At 38.8% G+C, this 12,130-nt stretch overlaps 1 protein-coding gene across 3 annotated transcripts in view; it reads left to right on the top strand.

Annotated features, from left to right (window-relative positions):
• The first annotated feature begins 9,967 nt into the window (after positions 1-9,967).
• LOC143856124 (uncharacterized) overlaps positions 9,968-12,130 on the top strand; it is a 57,671-nt gene continuing 55,508 nt past the window's right edge. Inside the window, exon 1 of one of the 3 annotated variants that reach the window (XM_077366206.1) lies at positions 9,968-10,791. In XM_077366206.1, the coding sequence (XP_077222321.1) occupies positions 10,107-10,791 (685 nt within the window). In that variant the 5' untranslated portion in view covers positions 9,968-10,106. The remainder of the gene's footprint in view (positions 10,792-12,130) is intronic. The other 2 variants (XM_077366204.1, XM_077366205.1) reach the window with 2 other exon arrangements.

The following is a 12,130-nucleotide window of genomic DNA, read 5'->3' as shown; positions in this document are numbered from 1 at the left end:
ATTCTCGCCCGGTTAAAAATCGATCTTTATAATTGAGAACTTATTTATTTAAGTGCTAACTAAAAGGGGGTTTTTATTAAGGTATTTGTAAGCCCAATGGTTTTCACCTTGGCATTCCCATCTTATTTTGATGATTCCAATACACAAGTGATTTATGATCACTAATGTGTTTGATTGTCTAAGTTGTAGATCACATTGGTGCTAAGACAACATTGCTTGGATTGAGGCGAAGAAGATCTCATTAGACCACATCATGAAGGCCAAAGACATCGAAGTCCAAGACAAATGAAGACTTGAAGAATCCATTGAAGACCAAGTCATATTTTAGATTGTAAAAGATCCAATCTTAGTTTTAGATTTAAGATGCATAATTAAGCAAATAAACAAACACCCTAAATATATAAGTGATTGTCTTTATGGTGTTCCAACTATGTGGAACCCTCATAACAATCCCAAGTTGGTGTAAAATTGGAAGCCCAAAAACAGAAGTGAAAATTTGCATGAAATAGGTTTCTCGGAACTCTGAGAAATATTCTCGGAACTCCGAGAAATGGTCCAGTAGCTTTTTTTTCATCTTCTATGTGTATTCCCGGAACTCTGAGATTTTTTTCTCGGAACTCCGAGAACACTACAACGGTCGGATTTTTAGCCGTTGCGATTTTTCCTGGAATTACAACAATGCCATTGAACGGTCATATTTTGGTTTTCCTATATATATGGGCATTCCAAACATTCAAATGATCAATCCTAACACTCTAAAACTTCATTTGAACATCCAAAGAGTGAATCAAACTTGATTATGCCTCTCATCCTCTACGATTAGGATTTGGATCTATAAGCTCAATTTGTACATCTTCTACAATTTGTAAACCCTTGTGAGGGATTTTTTTTTCTTTCTTTCTTAGTCAAGAACTTGTATCGAGCGAGTGTTCGGAGAAGCGTAGCCCACTCTCCGTGGTGAAGATTGCCACCAAGGTTAAAGGTAATCGGAATTTGTAATCGGCACCGATCTTCGCCGAAGTTAAGAAGATCACATAGTGAAGCCATCAACGGGTTTGGTTGGTGGAGTGGAGTAGGCCTCACGTTTGGAGGACCGAACCACTTTAAATCTTGGGTGCAATCTCTCTTACTCTTGCTCTTTATTTTGCATTTGCACTTTAGATTTAACTTGTGTGCTTGAACTTTATTGTTGATCTCTTAATTTCCAAAATTGGGTTTGAGTTTTCAAAAGAGTTAAAACTTGTTAGCAACCTAATTCTTCCCTCCTCATAAGTTGCCGTACTCGGGACCACCCTCAAAATTCACTTGGTATCAGAGCAAAGGCTCTTAAAAGATTTTATTTTCTATAAATCTTTGGTAAATTTTTCTTTAAAAATTTCAAACAAGGGAAAGATCATAAGATCTTTGGCAACTTTCTAATTGTGAAATGGCAGATAGAAATGGAACCGGACTTCCGGAGGGCCATTCCACAACTAGACCTCCTTTCTTTGATGGGTCCAACTATGGACATTGGAAGACAAGGATGCGCATCTATCTTCTTTCGATAGATGTGGAACTTTGGCACATTGTTGAAAATGGATACATGTTGCCTTCCAAACCATTTGAAGAATGGAATGTCGTAGAAAAAAGGCATGCAAATTTAAATTACAAAGCCATAAATTCTTTGTTTTGCGCCCTATCTATGGAGGAGTTTAATCGAGTTGCTCTTTTTGATTCCGCCAAGGTTATTTGGGATACACTTGCCGTTACCCATGAGGGAACATCTCAAGTTAAGGATTCCAAAATAAACTTGTTAAAGAGCAAATATGAAATGTTTAGAATGGATCAAAACGAAAGCATTTCCGAAATGTATACCCGTTTTTCTAAAATTTCTAATGAACTAGCAAATCTTGGTAAATCTTATCCTACTGATGAGCTTGTGAGTAAGTTGCTCAGGTCTCTTCCTCCATATTGGGATCCAAAGGTAACCGCCATACAAGAATCAAAGAATCTCAAGACGCTAACCATGGAGGAGCTTGTAGGATCTCTCATCACCCATGAGATGCTCATCACTAGCCGACAAGAGGAGAAGAAGCCGAAAGAGAAAGAAAAAGAGAGTCGATCTCTAGCTCTAAAAGCCTCCAAAGCGAACTCATCATCCTCTAGCGAGGCGGATAGCGATGAAGAAGAAGCTTTAAGAAAATTTAAAAGCTTATGGAGAAAGAAGCATAAAAAGGATAAAAGAGAAGAAGAAAGAAGAAAGTGATGTTGAGGGAGCCTTAAGATGCTTCAACTGCAAGAAGATTTGACACAAAAGACCGGATTGTCCACTTCTCAAGTCATCTTCCTCAAAATACAAGGGAAAGAAGGAATGGAAGAAGCACAAGGCTCTTGCCGCCGGTTGGGATGCTTTGAGCACCTCGGGCAAAAGCTCAAGCAAAGGGGAAGAAAATAAAAATGATGATCTTTGCTTCATGGCACTCATCCATGAAGATGAGGTAAATTCAAACCCCTCTTATAATTCATCAAGTAGTGATAGTGAAAAAATATCTTATGATGAATTGTGCAATACCTTGCATTGTCAAATTTCAAAAAATAAAGTTCTTCAAAAATCTATTTCAAAATTAGAAAATGAACTTGACTTTTTGAAAAATGAATCATCCTCTTCCATATCAAAATCTCAAGCACAACTTGAAAATTTTAAACTTGAGATTAAAACCCTTAAGGGTTGTTTGGATGAGAAAACTTGCCAAATTGTATCTAAGATTAGGGATAGTATTGGAACCAAGAAATCTTGGGTTCCCAAAGCCCCCATATGATTATCTTCATATGTGCTTAGATTAGGGGCTTGCTCTAAAATTGATTATCTTTCTCTGGATAATTAGAATATCCCCTCTTATGTTGAATAAAATTTCTAAATAGGGGGAGTTCTAGGTTTGTCTTTTTCCTTGAAAAAGGGGGAGCTTTAAATTAAATATTTCATCCCTTTGTTTCTCTTTTACCCCAATCTTTTTTATTGATGCCAAAGGGGGAGAGAATTCTAGTGTAAGGAAAATATGTATGCTTCTATTGGAAAATCTCTTGTGCTTGTCATCCTCAAAAAGGGGGAGATTGTAAGCCCAATGGTTTTCACTTTGGCATTCCCATCTTATTTTGATGATTCCAATACACAAGTGATTTATGATCACTAATGTGTTTGATTGTCTAAGTTGTAGATCACATTGGTGCTAAGACAACATTGCTGGGATTGAGGCCAAGAAGATCTCATTAGACCACATCATGAAGGCCAAAGATATCGAAGTCCAAGACAAATGAAGACTTGAAGAATCCATTGAAGACCAAGTCATATTTTAGATTGTAAAAGATCCAATCTTAGTTTTAGATTTTAGAGGCATAATTAAGTAAATAAACAAACACCCTAAATATATAAGTGATTGTCTTTATGGTGTTCCAACTATGTGGAACCCTCATAACAATCCCAAGTTGGTGTAAAATTGGAAGCCCAAAAACAGAAGTGAAAATTTGCATGAAATAGGCTTCTCGGAACTCCGAGATAAATTCTCGGAACTCCGAGAAATGGTCCAGTAGCTTTTTTCATCTTATATGTGTATTCCCGGAACTCCGACATTTTTTTCTCGGAACTCCGAGAACACTACAACGGTCGGATTTTTAGCCGTTGCGATTTTTCTTGAAATTACAACAATGCCATTGAACGGTCATATTTTGGTTTTCCTATATATATGGGCATTCCAAACATTCAAATGATCAATCCTAGCACTCTAAAACTTCATTTGAACATCCAAAGAGTGAATCAAACTTGATTATACCTCTCATCCTCTAAGATTAGGATTTGGATCTATAGGCTCAATTTGTAAACCCTTGTGAGGGATTTTTTGTTCTTTCTTTCTTAGTCAAGAACTTGTATCGGGCGAGTGTTCGGAGAAGCGTAGCACACTCTCCGTGGTGAAGATTGCCACCAAGGTTAAAGGTAATCGGAATTTGTAATCGGCACCGATCTTCGCTGAAGTTAAGAAGATCACATAGTGAAGCCATCAACGGGTTTGGTTGGTGGAGTGGTGTAGGCCTCACGTTTGGAGGACCAAACCACTTTAAATCTCAGGTGCAATCTCTCTTACTCTTGCTCTTTATTTTGCATTTGCACTTTAGATTTAACTTGTGTGCTTGAACTTTATTGTTGATCTCTTAATTTCCAAAATTGGGTTTGAGTTTTCAAAAGAGTTAAAACTTGTTAGCAACCTAATTCTTCTCTCCTCATAAGTTGTCGTACTCGGGACCACCCTTGGAATTTCAGTATTTTATTCAAAGGAAGTGAGCCGACCTAATGTTTTATTGAGTTATTTTTGCCGTTCACAGTTTATACTCATGCGGGCCATGAGTTTCAGTCCTAAATGCCTAGCTAAGATTCCTAATGCCTAGCATGGGTCCTATGCATCTAAATGTAGTTGACTGAGCCTGAGAATTGGACGTTCTAGATACTTGAAAGCTAGTGAAAGCAAATCTATACATGCCTAAAATGCAGGTTCTATATGATCCTAGAACTAATGTAAGGAATCCTAAGAGCCTAAGCTAAGGCTTGATCTAAGATGAGGGTTTGGATGTCCTAGATTTCAAGGTTTTAGACGAGGGGTTCCTATGATAAGGTATCATAGTTTTGGAATCGGAGAGTTGCGATAAGGTATCCCGATTTTAAATTCTAGTAGGCTTGAATTCTAGGATTGGGTATCCTAGGTCTAGGTTCTAGGATAAGGTGTCTTAGGGTTGAAGATAGGTTTTCCTAAGGTATTGGATTCCTAAGGGAGGAGTTTTCCATTGAAAAGAGTTTTCCTAGAATAGGTTTTCTAAGGATTTAGAATTCCTAAATGCTTTAGTTTTCCAAAGAATTGGAATTTCCAAGGATTTGGAATTCTCAAACACTTTGGTTTTCAAAGGATTTGGAATTGGTCTTGATGAGTGTCTAGCTCAGATGGACTCTGGGAGACTCTGGTTGTGAAACTGGGTCACTCTTAGAGTACTCTGGTGTCTTCTGATTCACTCTAAGAGGCTATTCAGTGTATTTCAGAAGCTTTCTTGGGTACTCTGTGTCATTCCAAATAAACTCTGGGTGAACACAGTGAACTCAGGGGAACTCTAGATGATCCTAGCTCTTAAAATGTGTCCTTAGGGTAACCATTTGGGTTCAAGGCCAAGTGAACCCTTGGGTTTTAGGACAATGGTTAGGACGGGTTGGCTGCGAGGTCGAGCTCGGGTTAAGATAAGATTGTGTTTAAGGTTTAGACCGAATGGATCTTTATAGGATTATGAACAAGGGTAGGCCGAGTTGGCGTTTGGGTTGGGTTAGGTATAATTGAAGTTAGGTCGAGGGGTTAAGGCGCAACTATGGTTAGGTTGGAGTGAGGTGGGTTGAAGTATAACTTGGGTTGAGTTGGTAGATTAGAGTGCAACTAAAATTAGATTGGGATGGGTTGGATTGGGTTGAGTTTGGGCTTGGTTTGAAGGAGTTCGGGTTTTGGATAGGGGTAGAGTAGGGATGTAACTTGGGGTGAGTTGAGGCTTGGGGTGAGTTCAGCTTGAAAAGGCATGCAACTTGGGTGGGTTAGGGTGCTGATTTGGGTTGAGTTTGGGCTTGGAATGCAACTTGGGGTGAGTTAGGGTGCTGATTTGGGTTGAGTTTGGGCTTAAAAGCCAGTAGATCATACCTCAATGGGGCTAGATGATATTGAAGCCTCAATGGGCGAGTACGAATGGGTCACTTTTTCAGTCATCATGAAAAAGGAAATTACACTCTCGGGTACGCACTTCGAAAGAAATGAAGCACCTCGAGTAGAAGGTTTTAATATTTCAGGCACGCACCTTAAGAAATATATCTCAACTGAAATATGAGAATGAAGATTTGTGTTAGCCCAAGGGTTCCCATGAGTTCAACTAATCACATTTTCCCTGTTGTTTTAATGGTAGCAAACCTAAATTGATTAGTATTTTTGGACTAATGTGCCTTGTAGTGTTGTGCCTTAGACATGAATTTCACATGTCAAACAACTTATCCACTACACATTGCTTTTGTGCACATTGGAGGCATCATCTTTAGAAGCTGCCCAAGCTTAAATCTCAAGTTGAAGATCCCACAAGCAAGCCTTGCACTCAAGTGAAGATCAAATGGAGGCTAATTAAAATGAAGTACAAGAGAGTGACTTATGCGCTTAGATTGTATCTTTCATCTCTCTTGTGTTTCTTTCTATCAAGGAACACTTCAAAAGGTTTCAAAAATGTTTTAAAACATCTTTCAAAACACAAGACAAAAGATTACAAAAATTCAAAATGGTTTGAAAAACACTTTGACAATGCAAAAACACTTGCATAGATCTCCAATACAGTCTAGAAATATAAAATTCTTGAACGCCCTTTATTATTTTGGCTTCATTTGTCTTCTCTTGAACTTTTGCTCGTGCATGAGAACTCTTTGGCTGATTTGTGCATGTGACTCCACCAACTCTTGAATGTATTCACTTTTGGGTTATTTAGTGGATCACCAACACAAGTTCATCTCCAAGCATTGGGCTCTTGGCTTGCAAGTGAACTCTTGAGCTTGATTTTGTCCGTGTGACTTCCTCCAATCTTGAATGGATTATTTGCTTTGAATTGTATGAGTGAGTTACCATCACTAGTTCAACTCCAAGCATCACTTTGGCACTTTGCAAGTAGTGTTGAGTTTGATAAAACCTGGCTAAAGCACAACACTAGCAAGGCCATTAGCAATACTTAATCAATTTGGATTTGCTGATCATCAAAACAAACATAGGGTTGAACCCTTGGGCTTACAATTTGAAAACAATAAGAATTTTGGGGAAAAAAAAGATGAGCGACAACGAATGATTATCGGCAAACATCAACAAAAATTATCGACTCTGAAAATCTGGACAATGTGAAAAAGTGTGCAAATATTGAATATGAGTTTTGAGAATGCAAATCACTTTTTCCTCTGTGAAGGTGTTGACAGCAAAATAAGGAGACCTGGTAATTGACACAATATGATGAGAGGGGTGTATTCAATAAGATGAGGGGTCATTGAAGGCAACTAAGAAAGTCTTGAAAAATATATGGGAAAAGGGGTGCCAATATCAATATCAATATCAAAGAAAATGTATATTCCAAAAGCCAAATGAAGGCTATGCCGAGAAAAGTTTCTGCTATGGAAGTGATGTGGTCTTGGATTCAAAACCATCTTTGAGCCATCTACTTTCATTCTTACTGCAGCATGAGAGCATCCATATATTCATAGAAGAAAGAGCAAATCCCCTACTTTTTCTCTTCTAAACCTAAGTCAGGCAAGAAAAATTAAAAAAGATGACAGCCTCATATAAATTCAACAATGTCGATAGGGTATTTATTTGTGCAGTGACCTGAAAGGAAAGGGGCCAAAAATATCCGGATGTCGTGGAAACGATGACATCATCGTAGAAATCCACATTTAAGGAGCACCGAGGACAAATCTTGGATGCAGTGCCCCGTGGGCGGTCGGAAAACAAAATGGATGGATGTGTACTCAGTGTGTGGTACGATCGTCCCCCTCTGATACCATTATAAATTTAGAGAAGATTTCACTAAGGGAAATGTTATCAGCACTACTGTATTTTGATGATCACACTCCTCACTTTATTAAAAGTACGGTATGGCCCGCACCATAGGATGATCCAAACCGTCCATGAGATGGGCCACAGCCTAAATAGGTTGTGCCCCAAAAATCATTTCCATAGTTTGATCCTAACCCTCCGATTCGAATGTTAGAGGGTTGATCCTAACCCTCTATAGATCGGAGGGTTAAGATCAACCTATGGAAATAATTTTTGGGGCACAACCTTTTTAGGTTGTGGCCCATCTAATGGATGGTTTGGATCATTCTATGGTGCGGGTCATACCATACTTTTAATAAAGTGAGGAGTGCGATCATCAAAATACAGTAGTGCTGATAACATACATAGTGCTTATTGGATGAATTACAAGGAAAATCAATGATGTTTATATAGAGCACATACATGATAAAGATAGAATGAAATCAAGATGGTTATAGAAGGAAATAACCCTAATCCAACCTACTTTCCCAATCTTTCTTGATTACCTCTTCTAATCCACTTGCCTAATTTATCTAGTTGCCTCATCTAACCAACTTACTTAATCTACTACCAAGACGATCCAACGGTGAATCTCTACCCAATCCAACAGTGAGATCTAACATATTCTATCAATAGCAGGAGTTGTGAGAACTGAAAACATAATATCAAAATCTGCCACGACCAAGTTGCAGATCAACATCACAAACCATCCAAAGCCCTACAGGCTTGTATGATTGAATCGAAGAAGCGACATTGATTCGTCGGAGGATAATGTATCGAATTTGAGGGTGAATCCTTCTCAACAGAGGCTGACTAATGCAATCCATAAATTATTTGGCATATTTTGAGGATGGCTATTTTGAGAAGATTCACAAGTGTAGTTTCACTAATGGAAAATATTTTGTAGTTTTTTTCTAGCTTATAGGCTAATTGCTAGCTTTTTCCTATTTTGTAGGATTTTTTTATAATTTGTAGGTTAATTGATAGCCTTTTCTATTTTGTAGGAATTTTTACTTTTAGAGTCTATTTAGGAGAATGCATGGACGTTGAGCGAGAGAGATTGAATAAAAAAATTATCTTCACGGCATGCGTGAGATTTCTTAGAGGTTCTTCTTGTTACTTGTTCTTGCTTGGCTTTTGATTGATTTTAGTGTTTGAGGCCCGCTAGTTAATATGCATCATAGATAGATGCAGCGATGATATGAAAGCTATTATTAATATTGGCACTGGCATGTTTTAATATTTGCACTAATCCGCCTTTTCTTGTACTTGTTTTTTAATTGGCTTCCGAGAGCTTCTGGTAGGGATTTCAACGGATCTACTTCGGAAATTAATTCACCAAAGTCTTGGTCACAATCCATTTAAATCTCTTATCTGTCAAATCGGATTCGGAATGTTTTCAGATCATACTTCCCATGTCTCAGTCACGATCACTTTCAAATCGAACTCTTAAACTTCTCAAAAGAGGCCGAGGGCGAGTGACACCCCCGAGGCAAGCCCGCGACTCAAGACTTGAGAGATGAATGGCAAAATATTGAAAATAGAAATCATTCAAAAAAAAAAAATGCACGACTTATTTTTACTAAAATACCCCTAAAAATAATACTTAAATCCGATTTAGGACCATAGTCCCACATAGTTTTGTTAGTTGTCTAGATTAATAATTTCGGATCTTCTATGAGTAGGGGTGTAAATGAGCCAAGCCGAGCTTGGCCAGGCTTGGCTCGGCTCGTTAAGCTCAAAAGCTCGGCTCGGGCTCGGGCTCGGCTCGGGCTCGAACCAGGCTCAGGCTCGGCTCGGCTCGGCCAAGCTCGCGAGCGGCTCGCGAGCCTTACCGAGTTCGGGTTATATTATGTTCGCACCCCTCATCTTCCCTGGACAGCCCTACTAGTGTAATTTGACTACTTTTTTTACATTATGGGGCGTGGTCCTAGTAACAAATGGGGTTCCAAAAATGAAGTGACATATTTTGCCCCTGCCTTTCACTCCCTAGACAACCCTTTTAATGTATATATTAATATATAATATATATATTTAAATATATTAAATTCTTAACGAGCCTTAACGAGCCGAGCCTGGCCTAAATCGGGCCCGGCTCGTTAAGGATTCGAGCCGAGCTTTTTTCGAGCCGAGCTCGAGCGAGCTTTCGAGCCCGAGCCAAAATTGACACCCTTATCTAAGAGGGATCTCAAATATGTCCACGCATATCCTTGTAATAAGTCTATATCTGTCCTTTAAAGTTCGGATTCGCAAAATCCATTGGAACAGCTGTTTAAACAATAAAAGACAAGCTAAGTCTGTGCAGTTATCAAAACAAGGTAAGTGCCGTGTCCGAACTATGACTCGCTTTCTGTCGTTCTATAAAAAGGTGAGAAAACACCGTCCAATTCTAATTCTTGGAGCTCAAGGTTTAGGTTTTTGTTCCTCATCGTTTCCATTTTTCTTGAACCTGTGACCCATTGTTGAATCGACCTTAACATTTGTTCTAGAATCGTAATTATGGAAACATCTGGTACCAATTCCGATCAATACCGGAATTCATCTATTAGTTCGAGAAGATATGGGATGCAATTTTCTGCAGCAAATTTGATACAGGCACCCCTATCAGCACTATTGGAGTATTCTGGGATTCTCCGTACTACTCGTCATCAAGAAAATGAGACTCTGATCAATGGTGGAATGGGATTCCGGGACCACGCTCAGAGCAGTTTGGATGATTCCGGTGATGGAAACGATGGCGGGGTTGTTTCGATAAGGATTATAGGGGCTGGTGAGCAAGAGAATGTGAGAACGGGCCCACCCTCGCCTGTGGGGCGGAGAAGGAATGGGGATTCCGGTGAGAATGGTAATGGTGCGCCTGTTGAGCAGACTGCTGGGGTAGTTATGGGGTCAAATCGAGACGAAGACCGTCGGAATGGGAATGGGAATGGGAATGGGAATGTGAATGTGAATGGGAATGGGAATGCGAATGGGAATGGAGGGGGGGCTTCTTCACCGCCTTTGATCTCGCAGGCGGATTTCTTGAACAGTGGTCTGACAGGAGAGGTGGGGAGTGGGGTGGTAGGTAATTTCATGGATTCTTCGTACCAGAGATATGATATTCAGCAGGTGGCTAGGTGGATTGAGCAGATTTTACCTTTTTCTTTGCTTCTGTTGGTGGTATTCATTAGGCAGCATTTGCAAGGTATTTGTTTTTTTTTAATGGGGTTTTCGTTTTGTACTCTTAGCATTCATTATATCATTCTTGTTGCTCTTATAGTGCTTTCACTGCAAGTAGGAAACATCCTATGTATCTTTGTATGTAGTTAATGGTTTTAGTTGACGTGAAATTATCGAAATAATTGGTTGAATTTTAACACGTTATCCATTCATTAACATCTACCTGAAGTTTGGATGGAATTTAAGTCCTATAAAAAGGATATGGGCATCTTATCTGTGTACTTAGGTGTTGATGCATGTGTTAGTGTCAATCATGGAGGTTTCAGACACACCAATTTGGAAAAACTGCTATCCATTTTGTTCCTTAAAAATGTTGAAAGAAATGCTATTAGATGAAAGTATGAGATAATGACAAAGTATTTATTTTTTATGCGGGTTTGTCCTATACTCATAGCATTCCTTATATCCTTCTTATATGCCATCCATTTTACCGATTAAGAATGTTGAAAGAAACGCTATTTGATGAAAGTATGATATAATGATGAAGGAGACGAGAATATGTGTTCTACTATGTTATGACCAGTATACCAGTATTGGGTATAGGCTCAGTTGCACGTCTGTTCCTGCGTTTATCTTGTGTCGACATATACTCAATGATAAGGAATAGGTTTGGATTTTGGAGGTGTGGGTACTAGGTTTTAGTAGGATTTGTTGTTAGGCTAATCTCTTTTATATAATATATTTCCGAGCTTGTATAAGTTAGTAGTCCATAGGGTAGTGATTATTTTTTGGTGTTATAATAGAGTGGAGGGTAAAATGGATTAGGGATGGGTGATTAGACTGAACTTCATTGATAATAAATATGAGTGTTCCAATTAACAACTTAGGATCTTAAGGAGTGTCCATATTTCACCCTTTGAAAATGGTAGGATGATTGGTCTTGTAGTTCTCAAAGTATATTGAAATCCCAGGTAGCAACTCGGGGGTTGGGGGGGTTGATTTGGGTTTCTTAAAACTTTTTAGATTATCTTTGAAATCAAATTGATTTTGCAAACTTACTTCAATACAAATATAAAAGTAAATGGAATGAGATTACCAGTCACCAATGAAGAGATGAAGAGGAAGAGACAAGATGATCACACCAGAGATTTTTATAGTCGTTCGGCAATCCGCCTACATCCACTCTTCTCAAGGTACCAATTACCAATCAACCAATCTCCTTTCACGGTAGAGATCAACACCAAGTACAAATCAACCGAGCTTCTCGCTTTAAGGGTGGTGACCTGATGCAGGTGCATCTTGCCTTATCACAAGATCAACGGCCCTCATTGATCAAAGTATTAAATAGTTTTTTATTTCTATTT

This window comes from Tasmannia lanceolata, unplaced genomic scaffold, assembly GCF_043159265.1.
Source record: "Tasmannia lanceolata isolate RefF3 unplaced genomic scaffold, GAP_Taslan_0.1 ptg000023l, whole genome shotgun sequence".
Lineage (NCBI taxonomy): Eukaryota > Viridiplantae > Streptophyta > Magnoliopsida > Canellales > Winteraceae > Tasmannia > Tasmannia lanceolata.
The sequence above is the reverse complement of the archived record's forward strand: the minus strand, read 5'-3'. Positions and strand labels throughout refer to the sequence as shown.